The 17,101-nt window shown below is 32.5% G+C and overlaps 2 protein-coding genes and 2 pseudogenes across 2 annotated transcripts; 2 read left to right on the top strand and 2 right to left on the bottom strand.

Annotated features, from left to right (window-relative positions):
- Nucleotides 1–3,834: 3,834 nt before the first annotated feature.
- On the bottom strand, nt 3,835–7,213 carry LOC118034131 (uncharacterized; annotated as a pseudogene).
- A 2,531-nt stretch (nt 7,214–9,744) lies between these two features.
- Nucleotides 9,745–10,898, top strand: LOC118035218 (cyclin-dependent kinase F-4-like; annotated as a pseudogene).
- A 134-nt stretch (nt 10,899–11,032) lies between these two features.
- Nucleotides 11,033–11,927, top strand: LOC118034114 (NAD(P)H-quinone oxidoreductase subunit S, chloroplastic-like). Its single transcript, XM_035039311.2, has one exon. The coding sequence runs from the start codon at nt 11,129–11,131 to the stop codon at nt 11,831–11,833; it is 705 nt and encodes a 234-aa protein (XP_034895202.1). The 5' UTR covers nt 11,033–11,128; the 3' UTR covers nt 11,834–11,927.
- A 101-nt stretch (nt 11,928–12,028) lies between these two features.
- On the bottom strand, nt 12,029–13,440 carry LOC118034123 (uncharacterized). Its single transcript, XM_035039323.2, has 3 exons — nt 13,253–13,440; nt 12,775–12,926; nt 12,029–12,208 (listed from the first exon to the last, which is right to left on the bottom strand). Exons 1-3 carry the CDS (start codon nt 13,323–13,325, stop codon nt 12,191–12,193), a joined length of 243 nt encoding a protein of 80 aa, XP_034895214.1. The 5' UTR covers nt 13,326–13,440; the 3' UTR covers nt 12,029–12,190.
- Between the last annotated feature and the right edge of the window lie 3,661 nt (nt 13,441–17,101).

Genomic DNA, 17,101 nt, shown 5'->3' with positions numbered 1-17,101 from the left:
CAAATGTTAAAGGGTGAAAATAAAAATATATATATACATATAAAAAAAGACTTGAGTCAACTTGACTTAACCTGTCAGATGTGTAACCCACGACATAAAATCGAGATAACTTTATTAAAAAAAAAAGGGTGAGAAATTAACAAAGTTCAATCCCTAACCAATTGAAGAATAAAATTGAAAAAAAAATCAATTAAAAAAAAAACTAAAAAAGACCAAAGTCAACTCAGGCTATCTTCCATATCTTTAATCAAGTCATGAGGTCGAGATTACCTTATAAAAGACAAATCCAAAAAAAAAATCATGAAATTTTTTTTTTTCAATCAACAAATGACAAGGGAAGGAATTGAAAAAAAAAATCAATTGAAAAGGAATAAAAATAAAACAAATAACAATTTAAAGAATGAAAATCAAATTTGATATAAAAAAATAAAAACTAAATGTTGAGAGTTAAAATTTTAAAAAAATCAATTAAAAAAGGATCCAAAACAAAATAAAAAAGACAACTAAGAGAATGATGATTAAATCTGATATAAAAATTAAATAAAACTAAATGTTATTGGAGTATTGTTGTTGATATGTCATTGACACACACCAGACTATCAAAAAAGAACTCGTGTGCACCACTTTGAATTCAATTGCAGGCAATAACGTTACGCTATCAGATAAAGTCGCATGTATCACTAAACTGTGATGACTTCAATGTACGCTCCAATACAATTGTCTTGCCCGTCCATTCTAGTCCTGTAATTATTTTGGTGTAAAATTATATCCTTCAAACCTCAATTTTTTATATCAATAATATTAATTTTATTTTACAAAATTAATCATCAAACATATGCAAAAAATTCCCATCATATCGTGGGTTCCCTATATAGCCAACAAAAAACAATCTATCTAATATAATAATAATATAATAAAAAAAATTGATGTGAAAGGATTAAATTGAAAAAAAAATAAAAGATTGATTCGTCCTTTACCCCTATAATTCAGTACTTGAAATTGCGAAGATATTTGTAGAAAAAGAGAGGAAGCTCTTTTTTTTTTCTTTTTTTTTTTTGACCTCTAGCTAGGCTTTAGTTAATAAGAAATGAACTTCTTTTTGGGCAATGCTTGGCGTGCAAGCTTGTCGATGGAGACAAATGGTACCTATTCCCTCCCTTTAACCAGAAACCTTTTTTTTAAAAAAAAAAAGGAAAAAGAAAAAAGAGAGAACAAATTTTTGCTTTATGATTTTGGCCATCAAGTTCGTACCTTAAAAAGTAGTTTGATGCTTTTAAACAAACCACACAAAACGTAATAGTTACATGAAACTGGAGTCCCTAAATATTGTCCTCGTCGTTTTATGTTTTTCTAGCTTAGAATGCCAAAACTTTTTTTCCTTTTCTTTTATAATTTCCTGCGCATGATATATAATTGATCCTCTTCGCCAGCTTGTCAGAGATGTCTGGCTACCGGCAAGAGAATTTGGAAATTCCCTGCACTAGATATAGAAAATAACATTTTTTATTTATTTAATTTAACTCTTTTAAGTTTTGACAAGTTCTACGAGCAATGAGGATTTTGTATATGCTCTGCAGTTCAACTTCTGTTTTCGAACTTTCTGGTTAAACAATGACGATTCCTGTATAGAGGCCAACTTATAAGCAACGACTCCGTTAGTGATGGCAGTGGTGCTTTCATAACATTATTAGAATTGTTGCCAGCGCGTGCGACGTCAAGAAATCACCAGTTAGCTATATGATTTAGGGTTATTAGAAGATTTAGATTGACTAATTTTATTTAAAATTTGAGGGTAAATAATTGGTTGCCAGCAGGAAAGATATTAATACTTTTAGAGTATTTTATTTGAGGTAAGTTATATTATGTGGTTTATATATAATTTAAAAGTGTTGATAAATTTCTAATTTATGATTTACCTATAATTAAAAAAAACAAACCAAAATCTAAACCAAAATTCTAAACAAGATCGAACTTAAAAAAACATGAAAACTTATTTTTTTTATCAAAGCAAATCAAAACTTAGAAAAACCAAAAACATGAAGAACATTCATGAATATTCAACATGAATTCAATAACATAAATTTCAAATCAGTCCATATGAGCAAATTAGGAACATAAACATGTAAAAAATCATGTAAGGATTATTAATATAGCATTTATGCATTTCGATTATTACTTATAAACCATGATTTTATCATAATAAATTTTAGTTCAAAATCAAAATTTTAGAATTCAAACCTATTAAAAATATAGTATAGATGCAAATAAATCTTAGATTATTGATTAATAAAATCACACGAAGAATTTTGTGCAAAGAATTACATCAAAATTGATTCAAATCATGAGGCCAAGACAATATTTTTTTCAAGAACATAAAAAACATTGCTTTAAAACAAAAAACAAAATACCTAGATATAAAACTAGACAATATCAAACACAAAACTAATATCTTTTACCTCTAAAATATATTTTCTTAGTTCCAACAATATTACCATTACCAAGAATATTTATTTCAAAATTCCTAATTGGTACTGCCAACTCCTAATTTCTCACCATGAAGACATGGCACCACACACCACATCCAATTTATTTCAAAATTCATTCTAAGTTTTCAAAGTACAAGTTTCCACTTTAGCGCATACACTTTCAACATCTCAACCCAACTATACAATTTCATTTTCATTTTCATTTTCTTTCCTCTAAGCACACAAGGCAAATCATTCACATAAATAAATCCTAAAATCTTTTTTAAGCAAATTATTTACATTTATTTAGTAGGTAAACACACATTTCAAAAAATTTAACCTAAAATTATCACCCCCTCCTTTTTTGCTCGTTTAGTGGCCGAAACCAAGGAGACTAGTTTTCTCCTCGGTTTGTTTTAATTTTTTTTCATGTTTTTACACCAGTCATCGTTTAGACCATATCTCCTACATGTATCCTTACAATGCATCCATTTTCCTCAATTTGAGTGTGAACCCTAGAATAAGAAATCTGGGGTTCTTTATAATTGTTCATAATAAAACTTTCAAAAAAAAAAAAAAAAAGAAGAGTTAAAGAAACACTTTACTACTAAGTTTTGAATTCAATTCAAAATGTTCTTACGGGTTCAGAAATCATATTTTCCTTTTACTGATGATTTTTTTTTTTTTTTTTTGGTGATTCGTTTGTAAGTTCTAGTAGTTTTGCCTTGTGGTCCTGGCAGGGGCTCCAATGCCTGAAAGAACTGGGTTCAAAGTTTTCATTTATGATACTTTGGAATAGAAAGAAAAACTTCATTCTACTAATTCACTAGAAAACCTGTTTTTTTTTCTCTCATCAAAGAGTGAAGATCTCTTTCAAATTTCATCTTAATGACAGATTGATTCCTTAAACAAGGAGCACAGTACCTCTTAAAGACACAGCGCAAGTGACCAGCAGGCATTCACTACTAGTGTTTAGCTCAAAATCTCAAATTGTTTTAAATTTTTTTTTTTTTTTCTCAGAGAACATGTTGCCCGTTGGCATATTACAGCACTGATTGGCACTACAGTTCAATCATATTTTTTAAGTTTTTTTTTTTAAAATTTAAATTAATATTTTTTTAAGTAATTTTTATTGTTTTAATGTGATAATATAAGAAATAAAAAAAAATTAAATAATTTTTTTTAAAAAAATAACATTTATGACATTCGCAAACAAGCTTTACATTCTCAGACAAGCTTTACATCGTGTCTGTAGCTGGATATTCGTGCTTGGTTGGTGCCAGAGAATTCGAGAGTTTTCCAAGCTTGGAATCTTTGCGCTTCAAAATGTTGACATTTATGAAACAAGGACCATTTACCATGCTCAAAATGCAAGAATAGCAACTTCATGCTAGTAGAAGTTAATATAACTCTGACAGGAACAGGTTGGTACCAAACATTAACTAGTATTCGATTAAATTGTCAATTGTTCTGTACACGAAAACAACGAATGAGTTAGTGATTTCATAATCCAGTCTAAAGTTCATGAATCTAAAGCGTAACAGTATATTTTTCCAATGTACAGAGCTTACTGTTAAAAACAAGCATATTTTACACATCCCTGGAGCCATTCGGAGCTTTTGTCTCAGAACCCGACTTGATGTCAGTCTGCAGTACCTTCAGCCATGAATCAACCTGAGGAAGGAGGGGAGGACATAAACTCTGGCGTAATATATTGATACTTGTGAAAATAACAAGAGAGCTCTCTTAATATGGAAAACTCTGGCGTTAAAATGGAAAAGAATGGTTTTCAAAAACATTAACCGGTGCTGTGTTTATCATCTGAATCTATTTGGTGTCTTCTCTGAATAAATTGTTTGCAAGGGGAATTTCAAAGCACTTTCAAGTGAGCGATATTTTCAATGATAAGTATGAGCACATGAAGGCACACAACAGGATGCAACAAACACAAGCAGGAAGCTCAGTTGTAGGCCATTATTATTTTATCATGCCTCCCTAAAATTGTTTATCACTCAATTATCAAACAAATTAGAAATTACATGGCATCAAATGAAACACTAACGTGCTTGTATTGATAGAAGGTTCTTATGCAGACAAAGATTCAAGTTCACCTTAATAACCCCCTATCAATCAAGGGAAAAACCATAGGGCCATACCAAGAAATTGTACAAAAGGAAAGTCACCTTATCCTTGAAAAGGATGCAGTAGACCAAGCAACGATGACATATTTATGTGGGTGTGGATGCGTGTGCATATGCATGCCCCCATTTGCATATGTTTACAGAAGTTTTCGTTTAATTTGATTAGAAAATAGAATACATTGGCACCTATCAACTGCATTGAATACTGTGAAGTGTATGAACAATAATGGAATTACCTGTACTTCAGAAATGCTTGAGCATTCATATTGCAGCCCTTGACGAGTTAAGATATAAAAGGAATGCCATGTCTGATCAGATTCTCGTGTAAGGCTTGGGAGAGAACCTACTTCAACAATATCTGATAATAGAGTGGAATCTTGAGGGCTCAAATCTGCATAAATTTCTTTTCAATCAGCAAGAAATTTGAATGCAGATTCAAATAACAAAATCAGATTGCAACTTAAGTAATATTTGAAAACCCAAAAAAAAAAAAGTAGCAGTAGCATCACCAACACAAGTGGAGCAGGTAAAAGCTGAGAGCTTCAAATTTTCTGTTGAACATATTTTTCCTGGATATAGGAGGTCTCCCATGCTAATGCATCACCATTTATTGGCAGAAAAAGAAAACACAACAAGATGGAAAATTACAACATACTATAAGCTATAGGGAAGGGAAGAGAAAGGTGGATGTGGAGGATGAGTACTAATGTGATGGTTTTCCTTCCTGATCATACTCGCTGATTTTGAGACATAAATCATCACAGGTGCTCTAAAAACCCACACATTGCTAAAAGCATGGGTGACATTAGGGAGGGAAAAAGGAAACCAGTTACCTGTAGACAACAAATAGAAAAAGATGCACGGTCCATTAAGGACAACAAAGCGAGGAAGCCAATCATCTACATCAGTATCATCAAGTGGTGGAGGCTCCCCAGGTAGAGCTGTCCATCTCTGTAAAGGAGGGAGAAAAGAGGTGGAAAAAAGAACTGTTAACTGCTAGGTCCATAAAAAATTGCAGTAAAAATCTGAAAAGAGAGTGGCGTAAGCAAGTAGGAGAAATTTATTACAGTTCGGATGTACAAATAACCAGAGAACCGAGCAGAGCGCAGAATTTCATCAACATGTTGCAACCTGTACAGAAAAGAATTTGCTGTTGATTTGCATTAACCAAGAGCATTATTCCAACTTATTAGAAACCAAGTATGCTGAATTTCATGTTTTGTCACGTTGAGATATTCAAGAGTTGAATATGAATTATTGTAAATAAACATTATAAATACGCAACCAATTTTGAAAGGAAGGTCTAAGTTCATTTTATTACTGATTCTTGAAACTGAAACTTTCATACAAAATGGAAAATTGAGAACAATCTCTTGACAATATTTAGGTCCAAAATTAAATTTTAATGATACTTTTCCCTAACTGCATCATTGGTTTGTGTTCACTTCTGCTGATCTTTGCCAAAGATCTAATCAATAGATTTATTATCTGCTGTGATCATGTTTGTTTCTGTGTTTCAAAAACGTTTTGAAAAAAAATTTAAAAATTTTTTATATTTTTATTAACTTCAAATTAATATGTTTTTAGTGTTTTCAAATTATTTTGATATGCTAATATCAAAATAATTTTTTTTTTTTAAAAAAATCATTGGCATGTATTTTGACACAAAAAGTTATTTGAAAAAGCAACCACAACCACACTACCAAAAGAGAAATCGACCACTATAGTTTTCTAGCCTAGGATAAAGTAGTCCTTACTGAGCTTTCAAATGAGCTTCCCTCTCTTCTAAGTAAGCAAGTTCTGATCGAAGCGCTTCTAACTCTACAACACTTAACTCAACCTGCAAATCAAAATACAATTTCCTGATTAGACACTATAACTTTAAAATAATCCATAAGCATGTCTTATAGGGTTGTTTGATAAACCTTTTCCTGACCATTGGTGCTAGAACCCCATGACAGCCTTCGCAAACTAAACAAATTCAGCATGAATGCAGCACTTTGTAGTTTTCTCCCAGACCAGAAATGGCTACTTGATCTATTCTAAATCAGAGGAAGAAACAAAATCGATACAAAGCTCGCGGATCACTCTCTCCTTCGTTTCCTTTTCTTCAAGGAAAAAATAAGTACCTGGATGAATTGTCAATTTTGGCTGTTGAGTAGATGAAGTTATGGTTTGAGTGTCCTCACCAGTGGTTGAGACTTGAAAGTGATCGGGGATAATGTTTAACCTCCCAGGACTATCATCCATGAAGCTACGTGTTTACTTGAAGAAGATGATACAAAACCCATGACAAGAAAAGAAAAACAGATCAGAATGAGAGATATGCACTAGATAATTCAACTTGAACAAACGATTAACTTTATAAAGTTCAGCACATAAAAATAAATCCCTCCAATCAATGGATATTTGGAATATGCTTTAAAAGCTTGGAATATATTGCCTAGGGGCAGTACATATATATAATCACACGGGAAACAAAAAACCACCAAAAAACTCAGAGGACTCGATCAAACTAAATTTCCAGCAAATCATAAAAATTAATCGGAGCATTCTTGCAAAGGATGCATTCCGATGGAAATCTAAAAAAAAAAGCTACCCAAAATAAACAAACACATAAAATCGCCAACCCCATAAGTTCTTCTCCATTAAGCCCTTAGAAAGAAGCCTCATCAACCTCAAATCACCAATAAAAGAAGTGCTTGAGATTTCCCAGATAGCACAAAGCTCCACCAAAATCACAACCAGTTTCTTACACTAAATCAACAACCACACGACAGCAGAGGATCAAAAAGAAAAGGCAACCAACCCATCAAGTCATACTCAAGGAATCTAATCAAATCTCATAACAACAAAATTCTTTTGAAACAAAAAACGAACTTAATTACATAGCCTTGCTGCAGCTCAGATAAAAAGAAAAAAGAATTTCCTTGATCATCAAACAGATAAGATAATAATTTAAGAAATAGATGCTTAAAAGACAAAAATGGAGTGCTTACTTACCGTATGCATGCCTTTTTTTGTCTATCGTAGAAAGATAACTTTTTTTGGTTTTTCTTTATTACAGAGAAAGAAAGATCAATGGATATCGTTACGTTGTGTTTTGCTTCTTCTTGTTGAGCACACGGAAAGTGGTTTGACCCACCATCGAAGTATATAAACAACATCGTGACTGTTAGGTATAGTAAGTTTTTTTGGTTGTTTAAACTTCATTTTTGCTCTTTATATATTCATCAATCCTCTTACTTCTGCCCATATATTTTCGAAACTCATCCATCAATATTATCTTTTCTACTTTTTCAAAAAAAGTATAATGTTAGGCAAAAATCATTAAAATAAGCCTTTCAATTACTTTTTTAAAATTTTTATGAGATATTATAACATGCGAGAGAGAGAAAATGATCGAAAAATAAGGCTCCGTTTGTTTGCAGGAAAGTGAATTCCTTTTGGAAAGTGAATTCCGGGGAAAGTGAATTCCTGGAAAGTGAATTCCGGGAAAGTATTTTCCCGATGTTTGGTAGTGTTATGGAAAATGAACTGGAAAAACACTTTCCCAGTGTTTGGTTATGTCATGGAAAATGAGCTGGAAAATAACTTATTAATATTTTTATTTTTCTCAAAGTTTATTAAATATAATGAGGAACAAATTTTTTACAAATTTAAAAAGTTATATGAGAATGAAATTGAAAAAAAATATATAATTTTCATAAATTATCTCAAATAAAACAAATAATTAATCAAATAATAGGGATCAAATCTAAAAAATTAAAAAAAAATAAAAAAATAAAGAAATTAAAATAATAATAATCAACATTTCATAAATTATTTCAAATAAAAATAAGTAACAATAAAAAAAATGAGGATCAAATTTGATAAATAAAAAAATGATAAGGAAAAAATGATAAGGAAAAAGCAAATAGCAATTATAAAAATAAGGACCAAAGTTAATATAAAAATAAAATTTTAAGAGATGAAATTGAAAAATAAATATTCAAAACAAAATATATGTAGCAATCAAAAGTTTGAGGATCAAATTTGATATAATCAGCAAATAATGATATTTTTAAATTTTTCACAACTTCCGGAAAGTGTTTTCCCCTCAAATTTTTCAGGAAAACACTTTCCAGAAAACCAAGCCAAATTTTCCTTTCACTGGAAAGTGTTTTCCATTGACCAACTTTCCTACTAGCAAACAAACACAAGAAAGTTTAGAAAGTGATTTCCCGGAAACCACTTTCTGGAAAACAAACACAAGAAAGTTTGGAAAGTGATTTCTCGGAAACCACTTTCCGGAAAACAAACACAGCTAAAAGGAAAACACTTTCCTGAAAACCAAGTCAAATTTTTTTTGACTAAAATTGACTGGAAAGTGTTTTCCGTTGACCGGAAAGTATTTTCCGTTGACCGGAAAGTATTTTCCGTTGACTAGAAAGTGTTTTCCGTTGACCGGAAAGTGTTTTCCGCTGACCAACTTTCCTAATGACAAACAAACACAGGAAAAGTTTGGAAAATGGTTTCCCGGAAAACTACTTTCCGGGAAACAAAACAAGGCCTAAAAGAAGAATATGAACAAAAGTGGGCTTTTTATTGGTTATTTAGTAAAGGGTAAAATTTCATACTTATCCTTTTGGGCCTTTCGCTTCGTTGGCTCTTCTTGCTATGGCCACTGCCCACTGGCATTATAGGCCATGGTTCCTATGGCATAGGAATTTGGCAGGTTCCTGTGTCCTCCCTTTTTAAAAAAGAAAACGCCCTCCTGTTTTCTGTCCTTGTTATACAAGAATCTCAAATCAGATAGCCCAATGGATAATACATGATTCAAACAGCTACAATAATATAAATATAAAGGTTTCCTATTTAGTTTAATAGTCTCTGTTTTTTTTACAGCAGAGGAAGTGATCGAGAGAACGAACAAGTACTAATTGATTAGAAACTGTTCAGTTTGCTTTCAGAGTCTTGTGCACTAGCTTAGATCTAAAACCTAAAATATTGTTACCAAAGTTGTTTACTCAATTCAAGAAGTATCCAACTGGGATTTTGTTTTTTTGGAGTTCTTTTAGGTCTTTTGATTTTATATCCACTTGGAGGTCAGTTTACTATGATATTTTAGTGCACAGTGGAGAGGTGCAAGTTGATTAAAAGAACTTGGGGAGGAGGACTTTGGAGTGTTAAACAGGGAATTAATAGAGTCTGGTGAAGCTGTTGCCAAAGCAGATGAAGAAAAGGTATGACTCTGGGAAGAATGTCTGAATTTAAGAGAAGTGAAATCCTTACAGAAGAAGTTAAATCATTCAAACATTGTGATGCTTACAGAACTTATTCACGAAAACAGCATTTTGTATTTCGTTTTCGAGTACATGGAACAGAACCTTTATCAAGTCCCTGGACACAGGAAAACCATGTTCTCAGAAGCTGAAGTTAGGAACTTGAGCTGTCAGGTGTTTCAGGGTCTTGCTTATATGCATCAAAGAGTATATTTTCATCGCGACATGAAGCCAGAGAATTTGTAGTTACTAATGACATCGTAAGATTCCTGATTTCGGTCTTGCAAGAGAAATCAATTCGTTGCCACCATATACACAATATGTCTCCACACGCTGGTATCGGGCGCCTGAAGTGATGCTACAATCAGATTTTTATAGTTCTAAGGTTAATGTGGGCTATGGGTGCTATCATGGCCGAGTTATTCACTCTCCGTCCGCTTTTTCCTGGTACTACTGAAGCAAACCAGGTGTCTAAAATATGTAGTGTACTAGGCAGTCCGACAACGGGTTCCTGGGCTGATGGAATTCATCTTGCAAGGACTAATAGCTACTAATTTCCAAAGTTTGAAGTTGTCCAGCTTTCTGCGTTTATACCATCTGCTAGTGAGGATGCAATCAACCTGATCAGGAAGCTTTGTTCTTGGAATCCTTCAATAGGTCCTCTGCTGAGGAGGCCTTAAAACATCCTTTCTTCAGAAGTTGCTTTTATACTCCGTCTTCTCTTCCTTCAATGCCGCTGCTACGGGAGCAATTCTATCTGCTGGAAGAAGGGAAGAATTAGAGCATAAACGTGATAAGAGACGTCATGGAGCTTCGTCTAATTCAACGCTCAATTACTATTTTCCTCCCATCAATTATAAGTGGCATGATGTTGAGTACAGTGGTGCATCGTAACTTTGATAGGACCAGCCAGGATGTTCCGAGTTGTGCTAAACAATTGGGATTTGAACCGCAGTATGTTAACTCTGGCAGAACTAACTCAGCATCAATTTTTCTCATTAGATATTGATTTTTTTCAAAACGCTGCTATGTTGACCAAATATTAATTTTTTTTCTGGTCGCAGTAGAGCACGAGTAATGTAGCTATTATCAATTGGGTCCATAATGTCAATGCATGATGGGTCAGTCAGAGAACACAATAGGGACAGAAATATATTAGTGGCAAACATTCAGTGATAAGACTATCCATCAAAATAGCATTTGTGGCCAAGATAAGAAGTGAAGGCTCTCTCCTTTCTTTCTGCAGGGCTGGCGGCTTATGGAATGCCAAACTATGGCTTCTTCTATCACTCTTCAAAGTACTCTACTTAGGTCCAACTTTCTTGGTCAAAACAACTGCTTCAATCATCCTCATAAACCATACTCTTTGATCCCCAAAGATCATAGGCTGAAACTTAAACCATGTGCCAAACTTGACCTTTTCGAGATCCTGGGAGGCAGAGGACTCTGTAATGGAGAAAAAGGTGTGCAACAAGAACTAGAGAGAAACATTGAAGAACAAGCATCATCAACTGCTGGCAGAGAAGAAAATTCAGGTAGCTTGGAAAAATCAAGTGTGCCGGATGATGCTTTTGAAAAGGAGCTGATGGGATTAACAGGGGGTTTTCCTGGTGGAGAGAAGGGATTGAAAAGATTCGTTGAGGAGAACCCACCTCCAAAGAAACAATCAGTTCCGAAGCTTACAATCACAAGCAGGCCAAAACCACCAGAACTGCCACTGCTGTTGCCTGGTATGATTGCCATTGTGAAGAACCCGAATAACCCATTTTACATGTACACTGGCATTGTGCAACGAATCACTGACGGAAAGGCTGGAGTTATCTTTGAAGGAGGAAACTGGGATAAGCTAGTTACTTTCCGCCTGGAAGAGCTGGAACGTAGGGAGAAGGGTCCTCCAGGAAAAAATCCCAGGTCCGCAATAATTGAAGCATTCTATGAAACTGAATCACAATCATCTTCCTAGTTACATTTTCCTGTAGCAAATAGTGTTTGCTCAAATCCTTTGAATATGTATCAATTCCAGTTTAGACAGAGCAATAAACTCCATTTTGTAACAATCTCACACCATCAAAGTATCAATAATCAACAAACCAGGAAAACCTCAATTATTTGTAAAAATATCACACCATCAAAGTATCAATAATCAACAAACCATGTGTGAGCCAAGAAAACCTCAATTACATTGAAAATTCAATTAGTGATTGTGTTTCAGTGAACTCCATACAAAGCAATGGTATTGGTTGAAATGAACTCTTGTATTTGAAAACTAAAAGAATAAAAACGAATGTTGAAGCTCCCTTTTCAGAGCTCCGAGAGAAGCTCAGATACATCCACCCAACTGCCATAAGGATTGCATAAAGAGGTAAATTAGTAGCCAGAAACTGAAAGAATGAGAAGCAAGAAAAATATATCATGCTTGTGAAGTGAATTGTGTGTGTCTTGTTCAATGCATGCTATGCATGACTTACTAGCTGTTGGATTACCTAACAATTCATTTGTTTAACAACCCAGAAGAGACACACAAAACAATCTGTTTTATTGCGTCAAATGCAAGGAGAAAACGTGAAATCAGAATACAAACAAATTCTAACGTTACCCTTGCAATATATTAGGCTTCATAACCAAGCTTAGAAGATTAAAAAAAAAAATCAAAATCAAAATGCTCGAGATATCAGAAGCAAAATCTATGACAATTTGTTTACAACTTGACGCATAACAACAAATTTCAATTTCAATGCCTCTTCTTGCACTTGCACCAAACTAGCAACCTATTTACCACCAAGGCTAAATAATTAGCAACCAGCAGTAGCATAATTCAGTGTTTCATTAGTAATCAGATGACCATATTGAGAATGCAGGTGAGCTTATCACGTAAACAACACGTAAAAAAATATTTTAACATACCAAGATCGCCTCAATCTCCTCATTCGAAACCGGAGTTCGCTTGGGCTGAAGAGAAGCTTTCCCTCCAACAGCAGTTGAAGCCTTCATGCTAGAAAAAAAAGCTTGATAAGCACTCCCAGATCTCAATGCTTCTTCCGGCTGCGACCCATTACCTAACAATCAATTTCCTCAACACTCAGTATGTACCAGCCTTCGGAGACAGTTCAGTTCATATTTCCTAAAGCATATATTACAAGTTAACAAAAAATGCATATTTTATACTTCATGATCGCAAATAAAACATGCAGCAATGGATCTCGACTAATACTACTTATAGCGAAAACAATCACAATCATTCGATTTAAGGGACCTACAGTTCAATGGATGGTGTAATGGTATGTGTTGCTACTTCCAAAACAATTTTTAACAACAGATCACATCAAGCAATAAAAAAAGAAGCAATAAGGTGAAATCAAAGATTAATAAAAGACGTGGGAACCAGAGGATTTGGTGGAGTGTCTTTGAGGGAATTTGATGCGAGGGATTCTCTTCAAAGCTTGTGCTCCTCCCATCTCTCTCTTCTTTTTTCTCTATGTGAATTGAAACGAAGCGAAGGAGAGTCTTCTTCTGGTGCAATTGACGGCGTTATTAGCGATTTTTGTCAAAGAATAGCTTCGCTTACGTGTTTCTTCTTGTACATTTGAATGTTTTCATGTGCAATCTGTGCCATTGATCTTTCTAATATTGGTCCCACTTGCGTAGGAATCGGTTAGCTCTTTGGGACCGGGTTGTGTTCGGGTCTCCCCAACTGGGTTGGTGCGGTCCACTTTTCTGTTTTCTTCCCCCTTAATATTTATAACAATATACTGTAAATATATCTTTTTGGAGCTAATATTTATATGCTATTATATAGTGTATGTTTAATTGTATAAAAAAATATTGTGCATATTTAAAATTTCTATGTTCACAATTGAAAAAAAAAAAAAAAAAAACTAAGGTATTGTTTGTAGCTATAAAAAGCACTAATCATATTATCATTGATTCATTTATTTCTCAAAGTCCTTTAGCTTTTTCTTTAGTTTCATTAAGAGTAATAAACTTTAATTTAATCATGGATCTTACAATAAATGTTTGTTTAGAGATTTTTCATAACACAGTTGTTCCATCAAATGTGAATACATATCCACTAGTAAATTTTAAATCCTTAATGTTAGATATTTAATTGGCATTATTATACCCTTCAAGTACAACCGAGTAACCAGTATAATGTAACCCATGGTCTAAGATGTACCTTTAATATTTGAGCACCCTTCGCATTGTTTTTCATTGATCTTTACTTGAATTACCTATAAATCTACTCATTTTGTTAACCAAGTAAGCAATATTAGGTCTTGTACAGTTTATAAAATATATCAAGCTCCTAATTTTCTAAGAATAGTCTAATTTGCCTATTCCCCTTTTCTCTTTTTTGAACAAATAGACACTTGTATCCTTTGGTGTTTTCACAATGCTATTGTCTCATTTAAAAAATTTATTGAGAGCTTTCTCAACATAATGAGATTGGAATAATACAAATCCATTAGATGTCCTAAAAGTTTTTATTCCTAGTATAGCATCTATAAGATCTAAGTCTTTTATGTCAAACTTGTTTAGTTAATATTTTTATAGTAGACTTGATAATGTGATCATTACTGCTCAAAATAAGCATATCATCCACATAAATACATAAATTTTATCTATATTTTTTCACATAAACACATTTATCAATTTTGTTGATTTTGAACTCATTTAACAATGTAATATTATCAAATTTTTCATGTGATTATTTAGGTGATTGTTTCAAATCATAAAGTGATTTGACAAGCTTACAATTCTTTTCTTATCCATGGATAATAAACCCCTGTGTTTGTTCCATGTAAGCCTCTTCATCAAGGTCACCATTTAAGAAAGTTATTTTACATTCATTTGATGTATTTCAAGCTTGATAATAAATGCAATGACCATTAACAATCGTATAAAAGTTATTCTTCATATATATATGAATATATGTCACAGTATTCCGCACTTTTTGTTGTCTAAAACTTTTAATCATGAGTTGAACTTTATATTTGTCAATAATGCCATCAACTTTCATCTTTCCTTTGAAGATCCACTTATGGCCTATATAGTTTATTTCCAGGAGGAAGATAAACCAAATATCTCTCAACAAGATGAATATGAGCTCTAGATTTGAGAGGAAAATTGAAGCATTAAAAAAGAAGAAAATAAAAAAATATAAGGTAAGAAAGAGTGCATACAAATCTAAAAAAACATTGTCAGAAACTTTTCCTTCAACCCCTTTTTTTATAGTGGATTTTAAAAGCTAAAAAGTTTAAAAATTAATTCTCACATTATCAACATTTGATTAGTCACTATAAATCAAGAATTAAATTGGAACATAGTGTCCATAAATTTAAATTTTTTAAGCTGAAAAATATATTTAAATTTACGATAAAAGATTATGGAAGAGACTGCTAATATTAATAGGTTGGACTGGACAAACAATGGGTTAGTTCTTCATAGACCAAGTTTAAGTCCAAATTCTAGTTGAAAAAAAATATATTTCCAACCCAAAATATTATTACAATAAACCTAAACCCAAGCCCAAAGCCTGAGCACAAGTCGAGCCAACGCGTGTATGTGGGTTTAAGCCCAAAAACCCATTTTATCTGAGACTTCTCCCTTCTAAAAGCTTGGGTTACATTTGAGCCCAATTTTAACTTATCAATTGTCAACTTTATAAATATTATGAAAGTTTTGTTTCTTTTCAGTGTAAGATAAAGTTCTTTAAAGGGTTTGTGTTTTACTAAAAGATGTCAACCAAAAGTTCTTTAAAATTAATTCTCATTCATCCATAATTTTTTCAAATTATATTAATGTTCTATGTTAAAAAGTACATTCTAGATATTAAATTCTAATAAAGTTTTAAACCTAATAGCAAGTAGATTCTATTTTTAATTTTACCTCATATGTTCTCATTAACTATGTTCTTGAAATAAATTTCCAATAATTTTCACATAAAATACATAAGCTTGATTGGAATAGAGAAGTAAGCCAATGATATCAAAATATCTGATATAAATTGATATCTGACAAGTTCTGCATGGAGCCATTGTTTTTTACCAAGACAATAACAAAACTTTATCCTTCCAACAAATGCTCAAATGAACCTAAAACATTTCAGAACAAATTAATGTATATAATCAATAATTTATATAACATGATAAATAATCATTATATGTCATCATCGAGTTGAAAAAAAAAATTAAAAAACATTTGAAAAACTTAAAAAATTTAATGATATTTTTTTTCATATAAAGAACAAATTAAGGTGAATATGATTTGTTTTAATTTGGTTTTACAATTCTCATCTACTATGTATGAACGTATTCTAAATTTCATTCAAGCTACCTTATCAATCAAAAAACAATATTGTTGTTGTATGTTATATAAATAACCAGGCCAACTTATTATCTAACAACGATATTACAAAATTAAAGTAAAAAAAAAAAAAAAACTCCTAAAAAGAAAAGAAAATTGTATATTTTTATATATAAACAATAAATATGCCAAAATAACTTAGAAAATGAAAGATTCTTAATTATCAAAGCTACTAGTAGTCATTAAAGCATTTCCAGTTTATGTAGCAGAAAGATTTTATGTTGTTACTACCAAAACTTGAACACCGAAGAGAAAAGTAAAATCTTTTTAGAAAAGAAATGAGCAAAAAATACATGAAGCTGGCTAGTAGACTTTTAAAAGCATAAGATCCATTTTCATAAAACCTATAGTTTTCATATCGATATGTCCAAAATATCATGAGACCCAAAAAAAAGCCTAAAGTTGATATGTGGAAATGGTTTTTTTCGTGGCTTTTGTGCTTTGAAAAGCCTGCCGTCTAACTTAAGGCGTATTTTGGGGTTTTATGATATGTTTTCTTTGTGAAAATGGGTATTTCACGACTTTTGTGGTTTGAAATTTTGGGATTGGTTTCACTTTCAGCAGCATCAAGTATACCAGAAACTCTGTTCTTTCGCAATGCAATTCACGTAAAAGTTTGGAAAATCGTAGCGTATAACATGGCAACGAGTGTTGTGGTCAAACAATTCTAGAATAACCACAACAATGAAACCCGTCACTGTCTGTAAACCGATTCAAAGAAAGGGACCTTTCAATTAGGATGCTGCTTGATTTCACCTAGTTGCCCTCAAGTATTAGTCCTTAATTAGCCAAAACGCGTTTTATGACTTCGTCGAACAACGTCAATTTCAAGAGCAAGTCCGAGTCTTATTTTCATCTTGGCGAGGAA

This window comes from Populus alba, chromosome 3 (assembly GCF_005239225.2).
Source record: "Populus alba chromosome 3, ASM523922v2, whole genome shotgun sequence".
Taxonomy (NCBI): domain Eukaryota; kingdom Viridiplantae; phylum Streptophyta; class Magnoliopsida; order Malpighiales; family Salicaceae; genus Populus; species Populus alba.
This window is presented reverse-complemented; position numbering and strand designations above follow the sequence as displayed.